The 22,508-nt window shown below is 39.9% G+C and overlaps 2 protein-coding genes across 2 annotated transcripts; one reads left to right on the forward strand and one right to left on the reverse strand.

Annotated features, from left to right (window-relative positions):
- Nucleotides 1-3,170: 3,170 nt before the first annotated feature.
- On the forward strand, nt 3,171-5,398 carry krt15 (keratin 15). Its single transcript, XM_020084024.2, has 7 exons — nt 3,171-3,672; nt 3,855-3,937; nt 4,059-4,215; nt 4,316-4,477; nt 4,564-4,689; nt 4,830-5,047; nt 5,166-5,398. The coding sequence occupies exons 1-7, from the start codon at nt 3,247-3,249 to the stop codon at nt 5,266-5,268; spliced, it is 1,275 nt and encodes a 424-aa protein (XP_019939583.1). The 5' UTR covers nt 3,171-3,246; the 3' UTR covers nt 5,269-5,398.
- Nucleotides 5,399-7,306: 1,908 nt separating this feature from the next.
- Nucleotides 7,307-10,984, reverse strand: krt98 (keratin 98). The gene is made up of 8 exons (XM_020084026.2): nt 10,596-10,984; nt 9,882-9,964; nt 9,541-9,697; nt 8,771-8,932; nt 8,558-8,683; nt 7,693-7,913; nt 7,565-7,575; nt 7,307-7,450 (listed from the first exon to the last, which is right to left on the reverse strand). The coding sequence occupies exons 1-8, from the start codon at nt 10,932-10,934 to the stop codon at nt 7,353-7,355; spliced, it is 1,197 nt and encodes a 398-aa protein (XP_019939585.1). The 5' UTR covers nt 10,935-10,984; the 3' UTR covers nt 7,307-7,352.
- Between the last annotated feature and the right edge of the window lie 11,524 nt (nt 10,985-22,508).

The following is a 22,508-nucleotide window of genomic DNA, read 5'->3' on the forward strand; positions in this document are numbered from 1 at the left end:
TGTGTTATACCTCACAAAATAAAATGGTACATTTATATATAAATACACAATGCACAACTGCATTTGCACTTTTGGTCCGTTTTATTTGCAAATGCAATGCTTCAGCAGCTCATCAACACAACCATAGTCTCATCCGCTGGCTGCTCACCTCACAGCTGCCTCAGAGCACCTTTCTGGGATTTTTTAAAAGAGTAAATGCCATTTAGTTTGCAGGAGCAAATAAAATACTGTATCTGTACTACAATAATGATAAATGTATAAGTTGAAAAGCTTCTTAAGGGTCATAAATGTATGTGACATTTAAAGGCAAAATACTTGGCAAACTAGAAGGGCAGACCGTGAATACCTCTGCCAAGGCCCAACACTCCCTCAAAGAAACCACAGTTTGATTCCCTCAATCGGTTTTAAAAGTGGTGGTGGATCATGATCGTGGTGGCGGCTGATCCTCGACTGTGATCACAACAATACTAAATTTTTCCCCTGTTAATAAATATTTTTGTTGAGGGTTAATGACAGAGGATGTCACACCTTGTTTAGCCCCATGAGACAAATTGTGATTTGTGAATATGATCTATACAAATTTGATTGATTATTTGATTTTGGTCTGCACCAAATTACACACACTCATAAATATAATTCCCTGAAACATGGATTTCCCTCCCCCTCCATCGATTAGTTATTCTCCAAGAAATCAGAATGCACTCTTAAAGAAACATAAAACTTAAAAAACATTCAAATCTCTACCAAGCTTCACGAAAATCCATTCAATTGTTTTTGGGTAATCTTTAGTTCACTGATATGTTTATGTGTGTTTTTATCATCTTTTAATTTGTTGGTAGCTACTTGAGAAGACTTCTTTTAGCAGAGAGTAACGACGAGTCAAAATCCCCACTCCTGTACCAGTTCAGGACACACACTAAACCAACAGATGCCAATGTTCGACAACAGAAAACAGACCAGCAGCTGTGTAAGTGGTCAAAGGATGTAAAGATGTTTCTCTCTAAACCTCAACCTCAGGGTGGCGCTATAGAGGGAAAGCCTGAGTACCACTTGAGCTGGAAAGATTCATCCCCTGGAGATTGAGACAGGCAGACAGATGGACAGACAGAGAGACAGGGGTTGCCATCTATTCAGATACTGTCCAGCATTATTGTATGATTTGTTTGAGTTTTGGATTGTTGGAGTGTTTCGTACAACAACATTGATTCAGTTTCAGAAAAGGGAAGCAAATGTCTTTTAAAAAGTTTCAGTTTATGAAACTTTCATCACATTCTCCACCATCACCACCGTGTGAGAAAGCTACCTGATCGCATGTGACATCTGTGGGATCACAACCGTTGCCTTGAGCCTGAGGAAAACTGGCTCAGTTGAGCATTACCTCATTTCTGAAAATGTTCTATACCTGTGATAAATGTTCTTGTCATAGATTGTATGTTATTTTAAGAGTTATTCAACGTTATTATGAGCTCTGAATATTTTTTTTTTGCAATAAATATGAGAAAACCTCATCAGTCTGTAGAAATCATGGCAGGCTGGCAGTTTAATGGTGACGGTTACCACATGCCACATGGGAACAAACATCCTAAGCACAAAGTCAAAACTCTCACAAGTTCACATATATCATGAGCAACTGGTCTGTTAATACACATTGTAAACTTTACATAAAGTAAATCAAACAGAACATTTTGTACTGATGTGTTAATTTGTTTAAACTTCACCTCCAGTGCCACACCCCAGTGTTATACTACCAGAGGGATTGCATCATTGTAAGTATGTGCACAGCCTGTGTCGTGCACTAACATTTACACCAACGCTTGGTTGTGCATAGGATATCCATTTAGAAAGTGAGACTGCAAGTGGAATGTATGAAACTACAAATGTTTTTTTCCTAATTTTCGCTGACTTGTTTTTTTCATAAATCAAAAAAGAGCAAGCATGGAGCAGTGAAATTCTTAACCGAGTGCAATAAGCTTTGCAGAGCTGTACTTTACCTAAAGTGTGTTGGTGGTTGGTGTGTTGGTGTGAAAATACTTTCTCCCTGAGAAACAAAAATGTCTCCCTCATATTATTGGGGTTTCAAACTAATCAGTATTTTGCACATAATTTATGGCTGTAGCACATGCATGGGATGAGTGTGCAACCGTCAAAAGCAGCAGTGAAAACAAGATCTGCTTTTTATTACTTTGAGCTGTGCATGAGGAAAGTCTGCTGAAGTCATTTGTTAGTGACAGGTAAAACAACTCTTTGTTACATTCAATCACAAAAAAAAGTCAGTAATAATACAAACAATATTCTTAAAATAAAACAAGCCAAAGATTTAATCACCTGCATGTTTCTTTTTTTAAAATCCAATAAAACTCTACAAAAGAAATGAGTGTGGCGACATGGAAAGGAGCACGCAAGGAAGAGCTGTTTCTTGTTTGGGCATGATGCACATACCAAAGTGCGGTGCCAAGAAAAAGGAAGAAAACATGCAGGCACACCTGCAGCTTTCCGACACTCCTGTGCCCAGTCTTGAATGAGGTCAGGTCTCAACATGGCCTCATGAGCATCTGTAAAAACTACTTCTAGCTGGGAATGCTTCAGGCTAATGTGAAGCAAAAAGAGAAAGTGTGTGGAAAGACTGGAAAATGAATAGAAACTGTGAATAGTACTTAAAATAATAATAATACTAATTATACCTTGGGTGAGATAGTTCAGAGAACAAAGACAAAGGTGTGTGAGAGGATATGAGCTGGCTGAGAATCAAGTTTAAAAAAAATTCTTTATTGAACCCTATAGAATTTGTAATGATTGTAGGCTTAGAATTGTAACAGGTTTGGCCAGTATGGCAGTCTTGCTCAAGATTTATGGAACAAAATCAACAGACACATCGCCTGTAAGAGCTCTGTCACACTTTTCAAACTTGCTGGATTTGACTGAATAACTTACCTGAGGTAAAACATGCAACAGGCATGACAGTGTGGTTTGGAGAAATAAAAGAAAACAGGATTAAAACTAATCTCACTTTCTTCTCCCGCTCGTTGCACAAAATGAACTTGAAGGGTGTGTATGATGGGATGGGCTGAACACCCATTATTAGCTAACGCTCCTCCCTTCAGCCCTGCATGCCCCCACCCACATTAGACGCAGCAGCAGCCCCGTGCAGGATAAAAAGGGGGCAGAGGCAGAGCTCTTCATCTCAGTCCATCTCCTCTCCAGGGTAGGCAGACCTCCTGAGCACTCTTCACACTATCAACTGCAACAATGATGACCGGGCGTTTTGGAGGTGGAAGCATTAGTGGAGGTGGAAGTCTTAGTGGAGGTGGAACCGTACGGAAGTCATATTCCCATAGTGTGTTTGGCGGTGCAGGTGGCCATGGAGCTAGAATCTCCACAAGCAGTTATGGAAGTGGTGGACGTATTGGAGGCAGTAGTTTCAGTTATGGCATGGGAGGTGGTGCAGGGTTTGGTGGAGGTGATGGCATGGACCTGCAGGTCTCGGCCAACGAGAAGGCCACCATGCAGAACCTGAACGACCGTCTGGCCAACTACCTGGAGAAGGTGCGAAGCCTTGAGAAGGCCAACGCTGAGCTGGAGCTGAAGATCCGCCAGTTCTTGGAGAGCAAAACCGCCCCCAATGCCCGTGACTATTCTGCTTTTGAGGCCACCATTGCTGACCTGCAGGGAAAGGTATGTCACATGACCTCTGAACCTTGAATGTCATTTATCATGTGAAGCAGCTCCCATATGTGTAGGTTTATACACTGGAGGGACACTGCATGACTTTTTCTACAATAATTGTGAAAGACTGATCTCATGTTACATGCAATGCTACTGTGATGTGTTGAAAAAAAGATTTCTTTGTTACACAGATCCAATTGGCCACCAGTGTCAATGGAGGGATCTATCTGGCTATTGACAATGCAAAACTGGCAGCAGACGACTTCAGAACCAAGTAAGCAACAAGTTGAGAGACAAAAAGCTTCTAAAATCTGTGAATCAACGTGTCCTGCTTTTATTAAGAATGCATACATTGATGTTGAGGTGCAAATGTCTGCTCTCTTGCTGCCTCACAGGTATGAGAATGAGCTTGCCATGCGTCAATCAGTGGAGGCAGATATCGCCGGTCTGAAGAGACTGTTGGATGAGCTGACACTGGCCAGATCAGACCTGGAGATGCAGATCGAAGGCCTCAGGGAGGAGCTGATCTTCCTCAAGAAGAACCACGAGGAGGTGGGTCCCAGACGCAGAGCATCTAAGTGAATGTGCTTTGTAATTCTTTGAATGTAGGAACAAAATCTATCCACCTCTTGACAAACTGTTTATTCACCAGGAATTGGCCGCCATGCGCAACCAGATGACTGGACAGATCAACGTGGAGGTGGACGCAAAAAATCAGACAGACCTGAGCGCCATAATGGCTGAGATCCGTGAGCAGTATGAAGGTGTGGCTGCTAAGAACCAGAGAGAACTTGAAGCCTGGTTCCAGACACAGGTAAGACAGGGCCAAAACCCTGGGGGAACAATTTTGATCTAGGGTATGTAGTAGTATATGATACTAATGTTCTTACTTTACCACAGTCAGAGTCGCTGAGCAAGGAGGTGGCAGTCAAGACAGAAGTTCTCCAAACGACCAAGACAGAAATCTCTGACCTCCGTCGCACAATGCAGAACCTGGAGATCGAGCTGCAGTCTCAACTTAGCATGGTAAATAAAAAGGGATCTGAACCAAATCTCTACACTTGCCTTACCAACACTTTCTCTCCTTGTGCCACTCACAAAATTTTTCGAGTTTATTAATTTCCCCCCCTTGTTTCATCCTTCTTCTCCTCTCTTTCCTCCCACAGAAAGCGGCACTGGAAGGAACGTTGTCAGACACAGAGTGTCGTTACTCCATGCAGCTCCAAAGCCTCCAGATACAGGTGACGAGCCTGGAAGAACAGCTGATGCAGCTGCGTGCCGACATGGAGCGCCAGAACCAAGAGTACAACATCCTGCTCGACATCAAGACACGGCTGGAGATGGAAATTGCAGAATACAAGAGGCTGATGGATGGAGAGAGCAGGTGAGGAAAAAAGAGATGCGGTAAAAATACTGCTTGGAAATTCTGTCTTTCACCTTCAACTCTGGAATTTGAACCAATGGTTTTAATGGCACTACTGTGTTTCTCTTTCTTTTCACAGTTTCAGTGGTTCCTCAACAACCTCCACCAAAACAAAGGTTGTAGTGGTCACAGAGGAAATTAAGGACGGCAAGTTGGTGTCCTCCTCTGTCACCACCACATAATCTGTCCCACAAAGCAAACACAACACAGAGGGACACAACCGAAGAACACAAGCTCAACTTCAGCACCAAAACCTTCCTTCACATGCACTTGTGAATGCAATAAAAGTCTCTCTGTTTGCTGACTACTATTCATCTGACTGTGTCTCCTTGATTCTGATGTATTTTAAATTCAACATTTTATCTTCATCCTGATAAGAGATGATTTAATTAGAAGATTTAAAAGATTATTTTAGACCAACGTGCCATGACAGCTTGAAGCTGGAGTAGTGTTACAGCCATGTTATGAACTGGATATAAAGAGATAAAGAAATATGTTGTAACCCACTCCTCAACAATTTCTACTGTGAAACCAATGAGTTCAGGGCTTTACCCCCAAAGGCTGCATAGGTTTCAGCAGCACTTCAGTAAAATACAGGTCTGTGTTCAAAAGCAACATGTTCAGGGATTTCCACCCAATAAGCAAAGATTTAAAGTACCTTGGCACCTTTTCAAGGGAGTTTACTTCCAACTGTATGTTGGGATCTGTCATTCCCTTCATTAATCAATGTTTGACGACTTGAGCGAGTGTTTCCACCGAAAACTTTCATTCCTTCATTTCTTCCCCAGGATGGAACGGCCTCTTCATGTGTGAATTATTTTTTGGCAGTTAACTAATAATCAAAAATAATCAAAAATAAAAATAAAAACGACAATTACAAAAAAATGAAAACTTAATAAAAACTGCAATGAACAATGCAAAACTAACTAAAACTAAACTGAATTGCAGATAAATTCAGCTTTGTTTTCGTTTTCTCCCTCGATTACTGCCTGTCCTGCAGGTGATGGTTAAAGAATGAAATTAAAGGACTTGATAAACCATATTTGGTGTTACACATTGTTTCATCCATTTTCAGCTTCTACAAGTCAAGGCTTTCGCTTAATACCTGGAAAAACTAAAACTAAATAAAAACTAAACTGAAACTAGTCGATTCCTCAAAATAAAAACTAAACTAAAACTACAAAATCACTTGTTGAACTAATTAAAACTAAACTGAAATAAAAACACAAACTGAAAAACTAAATAAAAATAAAAACTAAGGAAATTTCAAAGCTATAATAACCTTGGTCCAGAGGTGGAAGGTGCAGAGTATTTTTTTGGTTGCAATACCGATGATGGCCACTAAGATATAGTGACAAGAATGCTGACATGCAATGCCTTAGCCTAATTACACTGCCCTACTACTGCAGCTCCATGGGACAGCAGAATGTAGCTCACAAGCACATGATCCCAGTGATTGTCATGGCTGATGCGTTGGCAAACAATGTATTTGCATCCTGCAGAAAAGGTGCAACATTATAATCCCACTTGAACCGTATATCTTCGTAATCAATGTAAATGTTCTGTTTCTTGCCTTTTAGCTCTGCTTTGATCTACATCATAGACTACATAAAAAGATAAACAAGTGTCCACTCCCTCCAGTTCAGCAAGAATTAAGCCAAAATATCCTTGATACGGGTGCAGCCATTTTGTGCTTATGATTTATTCAGTTGTTTAGTTATTTGGAGCCAGATTACTACTGCACAGTTGTAATCGTTGTGTGGAGCTGCAGCATCAAAGTCCTGCCAATCCATGCTCTTAACCAATCCCAGTGATTCAGTCTCAACTGTCAATCATGACATCACACCATTTTCAAAGCATCAAATACCTGATACCAAACTTATCAGAAACATGGACCCTTGTACATTCACCGATGTGATAAGAACTCCCTGAAATGACAGAAAGAAAAAAGATCTTCAGGAAAAATGTATTTGACTTAATTTGGTCTATGTCCCATCTGCTAACATTGAGGAGGTATAGTTTATAACCTATTCTGTAGACAGCCACCAGAGGGAAATCAACAAGGTTTGGAGGAACTGTCATGTTGTCTTACTTTACAGTCTATGATTTAAACGAACTCTTGAGAAAAGCATCTGGGCACTCAATCACTCATAATTCATCAGTGAGGGACCAACCGAGAGATGTGTTCATTATAGAATTAAATGACACCAGAAACTTCAATTCAACTGCAGGATTTTTATTGATTTTTGCCATTGCTTCCAATTTTTCACTCAATCTCATCCACATCCACATCAACAGTCTTGCTGGTGCCGACCACCTTTCCATCCACAACTGTCTCCACCACCGTGATGACCTTTGTGACCACTGAAAGAAAGAAAGGAAGGAAACAACAATCATGAGCAAATCTAAGACATTTTAGACACATCAGGTTCATTTTAAAGATAAAATAAGAATAATAAGTTGTTGAAAAATGTTTACCTTGTCTGGTGCTGGTAATGATGGAAAGAAAAAGAAGAAAACATTAGTTTGGAACATATCTACATCAATATCATTTGTCTCATTTTCAAACTTTTCTCTATCACATGTTTCTCTCCGTCAGGTCTCACCTATCATCCTCCCCATCCAGCAGCCTCCTGTACTCTGCGATCTCCAGCTCCAGTCGGGTCTTGAGGTCCAGCAGCATGTCATAATCTTGCTTGTTGCTGGAGATGTTTGCGTGGATCTGGGACAGCTGATTCTCCAGGCTTGTGACCATGGCCTGGAGGCTGGCAAGCTGGGCGGCATAGCGAGCCTGAGTCTCTGCCAGGGTGTTCTCCAGAGACGATTTCTGTTTGGGTCAGAGGAAACAGGTAATTATATATTAAGGAATATTACATGACAGTGTGCATGTAAAAATCTTAAAGAACTGTTGATAGAAGTGTTTAGCAAACGCCATCTGTTCGTGTCCCCTTATCTGCTTTCTTGTAAATAAGTCAATAAAGCTAAAACCTGCAGCAAATTTGCTTAATTACTGTAACCAGCTGACCTGGCCAAGTCAAAAAAGTTAACAAAATCTTCTGCCAGCACCGCTAATGCTAACAAATAGATGCCTTTTGTTTTTTTCTTTTAATTCATACAAAGTATTGTAGTGGTATTGTGGGTTACAAAGACTTGTATTCAGCCATGCCCACTTCCTGGAGTCTTGTGCACCGATGGTAGTCTTTATGCTAAACTAAGCTAGGTGGCTAACTGGCAGAGGCTTCATCTAAATCCCAGATATGAGCAAGGCATCAACTTTCTCATCTAGCTCTTGGCAACAAACCAAAACAGTATATTTCACAAAATGTCAAACTCTTTATCCACCTTATATTTGAACCTACTGTTTCTATAACCATACATTGAAAGCTACAAATCCAAGTCATCTTGAAAATATAGTATCAGTGTCAACCCCAGTACATAATCAATCTTTATATGTTTATAATGTTGACATACCATGCTCAAATGGGACTGGAGTTCGATCTGAAGCTTCTGGAGGGTGCTCTTCAGGTCCCTGATCTCCGTGCGGGATGATGTCAGGAACTCTGTGTTTGTGATCACTTCCTGCTCCACTGCTGCAATCTGGACACAACATGGCACGTGTTAACCACGAATATCAAGTACCTTGACCCATAAATGAATTGAGTAGCGACCGTTGTGACGTCTCACCTTGTTCTGGTACCAGGACTCAAGGTCCTTGCGGTTCTTGTTGATCGCTCCCTCGTAGTGTTCTCTGATGTCTGTCATAACCTTGTTCAGGTCTGGAGAGGGAGAAGCGTCCACAGACACATTGACCTGGCCTCCGATTTGACCCCTCATCAGAACCATCTCCTGCATGGGTGACAGGAGAAACAACTTGATTAGGCACTGGAAGAACTCAATAACCTTTATATAGTTGTATTATTATAACAGCAGTAGCTGCTTTAACTGTGTGTATGTGTGTGTGTGTGTGTGTGTGTGTGTGTGTGTCCAGTGTTTCTGTTCTGTTTGTTGGAAAAACAGAAGCAATGAGCTAAGGGATAGAGAGAAGAATACAAGGAAGTGTGCAGAGAGAAGCAGGGCAGCTTTGGGAAAAGACTGAAGGCGGCAGACGTGTTTATTTAAGCCTAACCTAACATGGTGTTTCCTCAGTCTTATCAGTGTTATCAGAGGTAGGCCAGGGGTCATTTGAATGAATTGTGACCAGTTGAAACCAGGATTACGGTAAATAGATGGTGTATTTATCTCTCTGCAGCTGAAAAGATCGATGGTGTTGACCATTTAATCAATCACCAGTGTGAGTGTAGCATACTTTCAAGTCATGTGCTTACACAGGGTGTGTGTTGGCCTGTGTGTAGGGATACATTACGTGATGATGATGTAAACTGTGTGTAAAGCCACGCTTGAAAAACCTCAGTAGGTTGAAATCGGCGCACCCGACCGGCCGTCTCTCATCTCACCTCTTCGTGGTTCCTCTTGAGCATGATGAGCTCGTCCTTCAGTGCCTCGTACTGACTCTCCAGATCCATCTTGGCCATATTCATTTCATCCAGCACCCGCTTCAGTCCAGCAATGTCCGCCTCCACAGCCATCCTCATGGCCAGTTCGTTTTCATACCTGAGGAGAGGGGGCAACACACACAGGGAAGACGGACAGAAAGGTCAGAGAGGTTCAGTGGCTCGTAAAGATTAGAATTCATCAGTAAGACATAAGTTACCACTTGGATGTACAATGTCAAGTTTCACTTATGTGACAGGGGAGAGAGGGGCAGGGGGCATGGACAGAAAGAGAGGACACTCACTTCATTTTGAAATCATCAGCAGCCAGTTTTGCGTTGTCGATGTCAAGGACTGTCTTGGCATTGAGCCTGGAGGCGACACGAATCTGAGGAAGAAGATAAAACAATGAACCATGCAGGAAAAGCCATAGAGTCTAGTTCTTATGTCATATAATCTCACTGTACACAACATCCTGACTGATATGGGAGTTTTGAAACTAGCACTGGTATTTGAGAGTGTAAATGGTTGGTTGAATTGTTTTATTATCGGAAGAAATCCCTTAAGTCTTAGGTTCTAAAAAAGTTGTCATAAATTAGTGTAGCCTACTCTGGAGGGATTTTCAAAGTTTAATGATTTACCTGGTAAAGATAGCAGTAACATCACCCTTTAAGCTTAACTGAAGAAAAGATACATGCTCACTGTGTTAAATTGAAGTATTGTAAAGAGTTGGATCATAAATCCAACTTGTAGATAAGTTGGCCAGACCTTTACTATACACCTGTGCTGTGTTGTTGTGTAATTCTTACTGCGACACTGTTGTCAGGATGGGATGGAATGAGTCTGGTATGACAGTCATGGAAATTTGTGACAGATGCTTACCGATGACCTGGCCTACTTCAAAACTATGACAGGCGTCATGCCAATAGAATTTCCTCCTACCTACCCACTCACAGTGAATGCTAACATTCTAAAGATGAGAGGAGAGAAAAGAAAACACCCATGCTCCGTTCTCTTACCTTGTCCTTCAGATCATCGATGATAGCAAAGAATCTGGTGTGGTCATGGCAGATGATGGTTTTGCTCTGGTACCAGTCTCTGATCTGCTTGTCCAGACGGTCATTCTCCTTCTCCAGGGTGCGCACCTTCTCCAGGTAGGAGGAAAGACGGTCATTCAGGTTCTGCATGGTGGCCTTCTCGTTGGCACCGACGTGGAGGTCCAGGCCGTCAGCGAGGTCGAAGCCCCTGGCGGGAGACCCATAGTTCATGTTGGATGAGGAGATGCGGGTGCCGTGGCCACCGGCTCCACCATAGACGCTCATGGTCTTCTGGCCGTAGGATGTGGATCTCAGAGCCATGTTGGAGGGTTTGGATCTGGAGTTGATCTGCAGTTGAAAGCATCTCCGTGGTCTCCTTGTTTATATAGCCGTCACACACAGTAAAGTGGGAAGGGCCACGAAGGCTAGTTAAAAGGCAAGAATGCAGTTGACATGTTGCCCCCCTACTTCTCTTTCCAATCCCAATCAACACGGGTGTGGTGGCGGCTGGGTAGGGGTCATCCGCCTCTTTTCAGGTTGGACTTGTGATTCCACATTTGACGGTTTCTCAATAAAGAGCATTCTTTGAATACTACACAATCAACCTTTCCAGAGTCCTGAACCTGAAGCAATTGGTAATTGGAACCTTCCTTGTTCGGCAGGTTTAGAGACAAAAAACACACTGAATAGTTTAAAACAATGCATTTCTACAGAAGAACCTGTTTAGCTCTTTTGCATAACATTCACTCATTTGCTCACAGCAGTGAGAAAAATGGCACATATCAGTGACAATTTCACCGAGGTGAAACTCGGGGCTAAAGGTTGAAGGCAAGGCATTTCTAAGTGAGCCTGGGTTATTTTAGTCATCTCAAACAGAAAAAAAAGACACATTTAGAATGAACAGCAGAATTCCTCATTATCATCCTCGTCTGAGTCACGCAGTCATTTCCTGTCCACCTGCTCTTCTCAGGTTAGGGGTGACAGATTACTACTCATCTCAGTTTAGCCTTGCTTAATACTTCTTCTGATCATTTATTTTGATTCATTTTAATTGTACTATTTTTCTTAACTCAGCAGCAATTGGATGGATTGCCATGAAATGCGGAACAGACATTTGTGATTCCCTCAGGATGAATCGTAATGACTCTGATGATCCCCTGATTTAGATAACTTATTTCTGTATATATATATATATATATATATATATATATATATATATATATAAAAAGATTAGTTCTGTTAGCTATTCTATTCTCAGGCACGTTAACTGACCTATTTCACAATCACAACCTGTCAATTGTATTTTAGTTCATAAGACCTTCATCCCATATCACCACATACTGCAGGTTTTATAAGAAATATGCTATTGTACTATCTATGTAATATCTTCAACTCATGTATATCATATAAGCAATATGTGAAAGGACTGGTTAACGACAATGACACTCAGTAGAGAGCATACCCACACCAAAATGCAACAGTCAGGAATTTTATATACTCAAGTATCAGTCTCCTAAACATGCCTGGTTGTTTTCATTGAGATCCCTGAATTATTCTTTGAGAAACTGGTGAAAATGTTTAAAAATCTGAATGTGAAAATAAGAGAAAAAAAACAACCTGTATCTGCACCAAACTTTTATGGCATACTGCTTATAGTCTCGTAATGAGTAGTTTTTGTGGCATCTTGCTTACAAACAAACCGACAAACATAACCTAACCTCCTTGGTGGAGGTAATTATATGCTCTTGAAGCCAAGCGCATGATTGTTTTGCTTTTATTTAATACTGAAAAAACACATAACTGCCTGAACTGGTGTTTAAAGCATTACGTATAGCTGCTGTAACTGTTTTGAACGTGGGCTGGTGTTTACGAGCAGCGGATGATGAGGGCGTTTTAGTCTGTGGACATGCTTTCTCTTGCACTACATTCAAGTTTTGAGCTATTATTTCCTTTTCCCAAAAGCACAAAACAAACAACAAACTGTAACCTGACTCCAGGGCTGCAACATTCATTAAAGGCAACTGGAAATATTTTTTTTTTTACATTATTTCCTCTCCAAAAACTGGTGGAATCGAACAATCTGATAAATCCCTGATAATCTAAACTTGTTTCAGTGGTGAAACAAAAGCGTAGCATGAAGACATATTGCGTAATGGTTTAATTATCTTTACCAACTTTTAATAGTCGGATGTGAACAGCTGGTTTGGTTGGATTATAATTATTGTACAGCCGGATCATGTCATAAGAAAATGATAACCAGTTGTTGTTTTTTCTTTCAGTAATGTCTTCAACAACGAGAGCAGGGCTGCCTCCCTCTCATCCTTTCACACACACTTCAGTCAGCAGTCACACTGATAAGCAGGGCGAGGCTGATGACTGATGGTTCGATTGCACCTGAAGAATGTCAGTCAGTTTTTTTTTTACATGAAAAAATCATACTTGGAACACATGACACAATCTTATTCATGCTGCAGACAACAGGCAGTAAAATAATTTGCGTGTGAGGACGCTTGCTTGAGCGCCATGAATGGCAGTCTGAGATTCCTCTTATATTAAACTGTCAGTTAAAAACAACTTGAGTTGGGTGACAAGAAGGTGCTTCAGGCATCAGTACCAGGCACCGCTTCGACTGAGATTTGACTTGTCATAGAAGGTAAAACATTAAAAGTGCAGACACACATTAACGGTCCACTCTGCATGTGAGTGTCCAAGTGAGAGAGAAGACAGTTTGTACAACAGCAGGGATTAATGTGATTAGTTCAACATGAGGTTCCTGTGATGACATGTTTTAAAGGTACAGTGTGTAGAACTTTGGGATGTCTAGTGTTGCATGTTGCAGCTGAACACCCCTCACCTCACCCTCTCCTTCCAAACATGAAAAAGAAACGTGTGGTAGCCTTTAATTGTCATAAAAACTCAAAAGGTGTTTAGTTTGTCCAGTCTGGACTAATGTAAAAAACATGGCGGCCTCTGTAGAGAGGGTCCCCTCGATGTAAATATAAAATATTTGAATATAAAGGGTCTTTTCTGAGGTAAAGTAAACTACAAGTCATACAATTTAGATGAAATAAACTTGTGAAAACATCATGAGAATTATTCTACATTGAATATCTGCCAATAGTTCCTTTTCACCTAAATCACTGGACCTTTAGATAGTTTGCTGGGAAAAGGTCATACTGCCTTTACCTTCTAATAATAAGAACTAAATTCACTGTAACTCAGCTCCAATAAAAACCTACAAAATGGGCTAAATATTACTCAAGTAACTAGAATGTCACAAAGTAGATTGCCCCCATGAAACCATATTTAATTTCATTAGATCAATTAGATTTCAAATTTCACACAATGCTAAATATCTGTCTGTTTTCCCCCCCAGTAAGATTCATTCTCTGAGAAACACCCTATCTCACAATGTTATAGTAAGTGGGGACAAAAATCTTGAATCTGCCCCCCTGATTTGGGTTTGCAACAAAATTGAATGGGTTCTTCCCTGACCAGTTTTGTGGTAATCTGTCCAGTAGTTTTTGCATTATCCTGCTAATCAACAAACAACCAGACAGGGGAGAAAACATAGCCTCCTCGACAGAGGTCATGAGCTTCTTTATCTGCCAAAAGAACAGGAAATTGTATTCGCCAATAATGTTTTCTTTTTACCAAAGAGGTAAAAAATGATTTCAGATAAGATAAATCATAAATTAAAGCACATTTTTCTTTCCTTAGATTTCTCCTTTTGCTTTAACTTTCAAGTTAAAAAAAAATTATTAGAAGATAAGAAAAATAGAAGATATAGCTTTTCCAAGGCTGAATCTGGTTTTATGATAACATTGTTTGAATTTATATACTGTGTTTAACATCATGCTAATGATTTGACTTAGGTGTTAATGTAAAACCTATACCCTCTCTCCGATGAAGCCTCATGGGCCCAGCAGTAACGCAGTAACCTGATCAGCATGATCAGCTTGTAAAACAACTTTTTTTCATTTTTATCTTAATCCTTTCAAACCTTTTCTCTGTCTCAGAGTAGAAAAGCTCTTTTGTTCTCTCGAGCGCTTGAGACAAGAATGCTGCTCGGTCTGCCTCCTCGACGCCATGCATGCCAACACCCTTGGTGTTACTGCAAAATCTTTCTCCAAGATAAGCGACGCTGCTGTGTTTGCATGTGGTAAAACATGTAAAGTAAAGTACCACACCTTTATGTAATCATGCTTGAATAGTACAACTCTTTATGAACTAATCTAGATAGTTTGTGAAAATGACTATTTTGTGTGTTTTATTTGTCTCGGAGCTGAGTTGACCTTTAAATTTGGCATCGTGGTGAATTGAATGTAATTAAATCACAGAAACTCAGTGCATATAAAGGTTTTTGAGCACAAGAGCCTGAGGGTGTTTCACTCAGTGTGGACTTATGAAAAGTTTTTACTTCTGCATTGCTTGTAATGTTTTGTTTGTTTGTGTTTTACACTGAACTGCAACAGTTTGTCTGCATGGTTGTATACTGATAAACAACAATTACACGTATGGTAAATGATCTATTTTTTATAAAGCAAAAAACCCGTTTACACACATTCATGCAGTGCATCTATGTGCAGCACTTTTTCATACATCAAAAACACACTGCTGGCACAGCCGTCAGGGGAAATTTAGGGTTGAGTATCTTGCCTAAGGACACTTCCACACGCAAAATGGAGACTGGCATCAAACTACCAACCCTCTGCTTAGTGGACCACCCGCTCTACCTCCTGAGTGCGCAGCAGCCCTCAATCCTAATGTCAATATCCAAATCAGCCTTTATACTTTTACCTAAATGAATGAAAATTATTATTTTTTAAAGTAACTAATTAAAAGTTAACAAACTACTATTTTCTGTGCAATACAAATTACTTTATATGACACTGATGAATCATACAGAAATCAACAACGATAATAATAACTTATATTTCTATAGCAACTTTCAAAATCATTATATGGTGTTTTAAAAATTAAAAACTGAGGGCAAATAATGAGAAACAATTAAAAGCAATCTGAAGATCACACAACACACAGATACAGAAATAACAATTTTCATGAGAAAAGAATGAAAACAAGATACAAATAAACACAAATCATAAAAATAAGAAAAGAACTAGGAGAAAGCACATCAGTAAAATGGATCTTTAAGAGACGATAAGGAGTTTGCCAGATGAATCACCTCAGGGACATTTTTCCAAAGACTGGGAGTTTATGAGTTAAAATTATAATAGATAAATATCTGCAGGAAATAGACATTCCTCCAGAACAGAGCAGAGAAAGTAATCTAAGGAAGAACCATTCAGTCCCATCCCACCCCCTGCAAGACTCTTCTTTAATTAGCATCTTATGTAGTCCCACCGTGATGTAGTATTTTGTATACTTATGTCTTAAATTTAATATGTGCAGGGTACTTTGTCAGTGAGTTTGGAGGTGTAGGCAAGCTGAACAAAAGTCCCACAAGTTGTTTAAAAAAAAAAAGAAAACTGGCACAAACACACGGACCAATCCAGACCAAGCACAGACTCACTCCCTCCAAACGCCCTCTTTCCTTCAATGGCAGAACGGAACAGAGGAAAGAGAGAGAGAGATCACAGTTAACACACATCATCTATTAACAAGAACAAGAACTGCTTTGTCTCCTTCTTTCTGCTCAGTGAAGGCAGATACCTTCAGTCATCCACAGTCACATTCAATTCACAGGTCACATGTATTGCTGTGGGCCTGCATGTGTGCATATGTGTAGTTGTAAGCATTCAATAGCAACATACTTGTTTCTCACTGAAGAGTAAGAATTTTTCTGTCCTTGTGTTGCAATATTCAGCTCTATTTAATCACTTTGAAACCATTACATTTTTTCAGTTCTCATAAGACAGATGTCATTTTTTGACTCTCATATTTCTCTTTTGCCCCTCGCTTTCTTTTGTCATCAGCTGTGACTGCCTGATAGATGAATAAATAAATCAGAACACCCATTTTAAATTCTCAAACCATTGTGCAGCTGGACAACTTTCACAGCTTTCTTGGGTGTGCATGGTGGTTCACTTGCAACTTCTGCACAGAAGTGAAGCTCGCTCAGTTTACATGGTGAGCAGGTTGATGGATGATCACTAGATGGTGCACTTCATCAGTAAATCTCACCTCCACAGCTCAGAACAGGACGGGTGTGGCCGTGGGATAATCAGTTGCATTGGGAGACAAATAGTCCCTGAAGACCGAATAACTTTCCCTCTTATAAACTTTGCAAAGGTTTTCAACATAATATTTTTATCATTCACAGCCTTTTTTGTCGACTGTATATTGAAATATCTCTTCCCCGTAGTGTAAGTAAGGTTAAGGCACAAAGCTTAATGTTTGTTTTCTCCATATCTTTGTCGAGCTTTAGTTTTGTTCTGACGTTCTTTGTAATTAAATGGAAAGACTGCAGAGAGCTAGTGAAAGCATTTACTTAAGAGATGTTAATTTTATTTGTGTCATGTGAAATTCCATAAATGTGACACCACCTTTTTTTTAGCACACACATGCTGTATCACTGTGAATCTGAAGAGATGGATGAAGTACACAAAAGACCATAAGGAATAAAGCACTTTCAGACAAACCTAACTATGTTCTAATATAACTTGATTGATTGTGCTGTTGGAATGTGTGAAGGTAGGTGTAGTGACACAAGAGAGTTTAAATGTGCAGCTGATATTACACACACACACACACACACACACTCTCATCCACACCCACATACACACACACACACACACACACACACACACACACACTCTCATCCACACCCACATACACACACACACACACACACACACACACATTCATCCACACCCACATATACACACACACAAACACACAAACACACATGCACACGTACACACACACACAGGTCACAGGGGTAATCCCACCTCTCAGCATATTTTACTGGAAATGCTCAGTCAGTGGTTCAGTCCAGGTCATTTGTTAGACTTGCATGCTGGGATATTATTGCAGGTAGTTGAGCAGGATGTCATATAGCCTGTAGAGGGGTGTGGTACATTCTAGAGGAGGCTCCACATCTGTGATTCATTGTTACTAACCCTTCACAGAGCTGCTATCACTGCTGATGCACTATTGCATGTATCTGTCTGTATGCAGGGCAGCACAAGACATTCTGAATAGGTGTTCTGCAAGTGTTGTTGTGTAGGTGGTTATAGAGGCCTGAATAGACTTTATCCGAGGGTGAATACAGCTGTTCATAAAAGTCATAAAGTTGAGAACTGATTTACAGAACAAGCCATGTTCTGTTTGGCCGCCACTGGTCATTTGGATATCCTGCATTTGACCCTGCATTCATTTCGAGATAAATGAGAAACATAGCAGCACATGCAGAGTTCCATACGTTTTCAACAACCTTAGGAATTGGCTGGGCATTGAGAATGATTTCAAGAGTCAAAATAAAACAGAGCACATACATTAATCAAACCAGAGTGGCATTCAGTAGAGCACATACCTTTGGCAAGGCTCAACATTCCCCTTAAATTCAATCAAGCTGCACCAAATTGCACACAGTTGTAGATATCAGCATACGACTATTTTTTTCATCAAGATCCTGCATCCTGGATCCACCCGTTAGTCCCAATCTTTGCCAAAATTGAAGTGGGCTCTCTTGGCCTATGTCCTATCTTTCCACTAAGTTTCAAGAAAAACCTCTGTCAGTAGCAACCAACAAACAAACAAGAACATAACCTTGTTGGCAGAGGTAACAATGTTTATCATATGTATTTTATCACTTGTTGTTATTCAACCCTAATATGATAAGAAAAATGTCATCATTTATGAGCCAGTGGGATCTGCCAGAAAGTCAAATTCTGGAAGACCTTTAGTTTGCTAACTTTATTGTTAGCTAACTATTTCAAGACGTTGCACAGGCTACATGACTTAAGCAGATATCAGTATTTTAGTACATTTCTAAACGTACCTGCAAATTATGTACATGTGATACTAAACATTGAGAAGCAGCGTTCAATGCCCCACATTTGTGGAATGAGCTCTGGGAACTGCAGATCCACTGCAACTCTTTTAAATCAGTGCTGAAGCCACTGCCTTTTGTTAAATCAAATATTTACTCACTGTTATACTATCTCGCTCTTTTACTTCTTATTTTATTTATTTATCTTTTATCTATATTTAACTCTTTTAATTTCTTTTTAAATGCTTCTTTTTTGTCTTGTCTTCAGTTGCTTTTACAATTATATTTGATAATGAAATAATTTATTTTATGATAAACTTAATTCCCAGACAGTATATACACTTGTTATGCAATGGAAATTAGTATAATTATACAAATATAATATAATAACTATCATAATATGATAATACAAGTATAAACTAGTAATTGTAAAAACAATGTCTACAGTAAGTAAGGTTAAAAAATGTTGCGTAGCTATGTCTTTTAAGGAATATGTACAGTGAGAAACACAGTATTGAGAAACATATTGAACTGTAGCCTTTAAGTTGAGTATATACACTTTAAGCTGCTGCAACAAAGCACGAAGGGGCACCAGTGTAACATCGGTATATGACATGTCATATCTGCTATCTTTTCAAAAACGGAAGTAACCGGTTTGTGAAAGACATGAGAACATTGGCTACCTCTCATTCCCACCACACCATGAGACTGATGTGCACAGCCCAGGTTATGTACAGTATCTGCCATCAGGTGCAGGAATCCAGACCATCCAGAAGTTACAACAATAGATGACATTCAAGCAGGAGTGACACATAATTCTACCATCCTTGATGTTGCTATGCAGCCAAAAAACAGTGGATTATTGTGATGGTGTTATGAGTCTATGGTAACATTGAGTTGATGTGTTTAGAAACAGAAGATTGGACTTCCTCTCGTTCCTCCATGAGCCCTGAGCCTTTGTCTTTGCACTGAATAGAATCTGAAAAGCAGGAAATGAGCGTTGTCGCAAGAGGAAATCTTCCTATTACCGCTCATTGTGAGTCGTAAATCAAAGGTGATTTGGGGCCGATTTATGAGCCTGAAATATTTCTTTGACCTTTTTCAAAGTTAGTTTTGCCACTTTAAATTTGATCATTTCGATTTTAATGAGCTGCCCTGTGAAAGACAAATGCGCAGTGCAATAGCTGATCTGCACAGATTGCTGCATCTCTTACCCAGGAAAAGAAATCCTTTAGTAAAGGTTGAAGTCTGTTTGGGACCTTATCTTTATTAAGACTTCCAGTTCGTCAATAAGCAGTCTGATCTGAAGAGGGGAAAGGGTGGAGAAGTCTTTCTACTGAGTCATGCAGTTTATAATGAAACATCTTAAGTTTGAGATAAAGTTAGTATGAAAGCCTTTGAAGATGTATTGGATTTAAGAGTAGAATGAGCGATCTAGCCTCAGATATAGATCATGTGTGTTTATTATAAGATAGGGAACGTCTTGCAAGTCCTGCTTGTATTGAGTAAATACTCAATACTTTTTTTCGAACTCCTGCTCAGTCAGATAGTAAAATGCACCTCAATCTGGGTCTGAACTCACATGAGAAGCTATAAACACGTCTGACTCATTTACCATAGTAACCACAATATATAGAAAACAAATAGGTGGTACTGATACTTCAAATAACACAGATGAAAACTTGGAGAAGAGTTTCCTGCAGCGTTGTTCAGGAGAATCTTTGAATTTCAGTCCACTGTGTGAATGAGTCACAGGCTTGGTTTTAGTGAAAATTCCCATCTATGGTCTCAAGCTATTAAGTCATCCACTTTGCCTTGACATGTTGTGAAGCGGTCGCTTGTCTCCAACCTACTTTACACAAAGCTTTGTCTCAGCAGACAAGCCAACCAGCAAGGTATTTGGCCGTTCCTGTCCATCTCTTTGCCAAGACTAACTGATTCAGCTGCAATCCAAAGAATCCTCAGCATAAAAACGATTCATCCACATGGCATTTTTTGGATCCAGGATCAAATGACAAATTTGTCTTGCGGACAACAAACAGAAAACTTGTACAAAAGTTTTCCGTTTTCTGCACCCATGGGACACCTCACAGCACCTTCTAGGGTTCGTAGCATATTTCCCCTCTGAGATTAAGTGGGAGTTTTTCACGTTCTCAGTAAGGTTCTTAGTGTAGAGGATTTCACTGTTTTCATAATGTGACAGGCCTGCTCAGACTATATTTAACAGTTGATCTGTTGATCTGTTTCAACTCTCAAACCACAAAAGGCTTCAACGGTTATTTATAGAGCTGGAACAAAACTTTCTTCCCTTTTCAAAGATGAATTTTGTTGGAGCAAATTATTTTTGGATGGCTAAAATAGTCGAAAGTCGTGAATTACAGATGGGAATTTGTTTACATATACTTTTTTTAATAGTTGACCTTAAATGAATGGTTTAACATTAAAGGAAATATCTGTAATGACTTGCTTGCTAGGAGTTAGAAAAGATGATTTATGCTTCTCATGTGTCTCTATATGCTAAATATGAAGCCATGACCTGCAAGGTGAACATCACAATGAAAACAGTTAAAGGTCAGGATAAATGTTCGTAGTCATGCTACCTTGTCTCATAAGAGGAAGGTTGAGCATGAAAATGGACAATGGGTGGATCCATTTTAAGCACTCCTGGTTTTGGTAGTCAAATCAACTCACTTTTAGACTCCCTGTAGAAGCCTATAGATTTCAGCAGCCACGTTTTGTTAAAGGTCCAGTGTGTTAGATTTAGGTGAAAGGGAACTATTGGCAGATATTTAATGTAGAATAATTCTAATCATGTTTTCACTAGTTTATTTCATCTAAATTGTATGAATTGTAGTTTTCTTTGCCCCAGAAAATACTCTTTATATTTAAACACTTTATATTTACATTGAGGAGACCATCTCTACAGAGGCCGCTATCTTTTTTACATTAGTCCAAACTGGACAAACTAAACACCTTTTGAGTTTTTATGACAACTGAAGGCTACCACAGGTTCTTTTTCACTTTTTGAAGGAAAGGGTGAGGTGAGGGGTGTTCAGCTGCAACATGCAACTTCAACACTAGATATCATAAGATTCTACACATTGTACCTTCAAGAGCTGAAGCCATGAAGAGTCTTGATTTCTCGACAATTAGGATTTGACCTCTGACAGGAACCTTCTCCAAAGTAACAAGCCACACGAGGCCCTTTTGTAGACATTTTATGGACTATCGCAGTTGTCCTATTAGATGACACTGCAGATGCAGTGCGGCTGCTAGGCTGACTCCACATACTCATATTTATTAACATATAGTAGGTCCCAGGTTGAAAAAAATAACAGAATTACCATTAAGATCTAAAAGTTACCTGTTTCTATCCAGAATGGTTTCTGATTATTTTTGTTAGGAAAGGTACTGTACAGTTAAGAATGCATTTCTGGTTTGGCTAAAAAAGGTTAAATAAAAGAATAGGGTTTTGGTTTTCAGTGATTTAGTGGATTCTAGAAATAATCCTCTAATTTGTCCACATGTGTCTCTAATAAAATTTGTTTGATAATTTAATACAGCTCCGTACAGCGGGACCAAACCCTGCTCATACACCCAGAACACATGAAGCATGACTCATTGCACTACTCCCTTTGACAGAGAGGTGACCCCATGTACCACCCCACACCCAACCGCCCCTCCGCTGACTCCAGATGTTACATGAAAAGAGCACAGTTATTGGCCAGAGTCCAACTCTGTCCAACACACACACACACACACACACACACACACACACACACACACACACACACACACACACACACACACACACACACTTCTGCATGCTCACACACACATACATGCACACAGACACAAACACACAATGTCATGTAACACACACAGGATATAGGACTGAGGGGGGATGTTGTGAGATATGTTGAACAATGGGGGAATGA

This window comes from Paralichthys olivaceus, chromosome 8 (genome assembly GCF_024713975.1).
Source record: "Paralichthys olivaceus isolate ysfri-2021 chromosome 8, ASM2471397v2, whole genome shotgun sequence".
NCBI classification, from domain to species: domain Eukaryota; kingdom Metazoa; phylum Chordata; class Actinopteri; order Pleuronectiformes; family Paralichthyidae; genus Paralichthys; species Paralichthys olivaceus.

What these genes read in the sequence shown, in the direction of transcription:
- krt15 (XM_020084024.2), top strand. Translation starts at nt 3,247, where the DNA reads ATGATGACCGGGCGTTTTGGAGGTGGAAGCATTAGTGGAGGTGGAAGT. An exon ending in TGCAGTCTCAACTTAGCATG is followed by an intron (nt 4,690 to 4,829) that starts GTAAATAAAAAG and finishes TTCCTCCCACAG; the next exon opens with AAAGCGGCACTGGAAGGAAC. An exon ending in CTGATGGATGGAGAGAGCAG is followed by an intron (nt 5,048 to 5,165) that starts GTGAGGAAAAAA and finishes TTCTTTTCACAG; the next exon opens with TTTCAGTGGTTCCTCAACAA.
- krt98 (XM_020084026.2), bottom strand. Translation starts at nt 10,934, where the DNA reads ATGGCTCTGAGATCCACATCCTACGGCCAGAAGACCATGAGCGTCTAT. An exon ending in TCGATGATCTGAAGGACAAG is followed by an intron (nt 9,965 to 10,595) that starts GTAAGAGAACGG and finishes CTTCTTCCTCAG; the next exon opens with ATTCGTGTCGCCTCCAGGCT. An exon ending in TCAAGAGGAACCACGAAGAG is followed by an intron (nt 8,933 to 9,540) that starts GTGAGATGAGAG and finishes TCACCCATGCAG; the next exon opens with GAGATGGTTCTGATGAGGGG.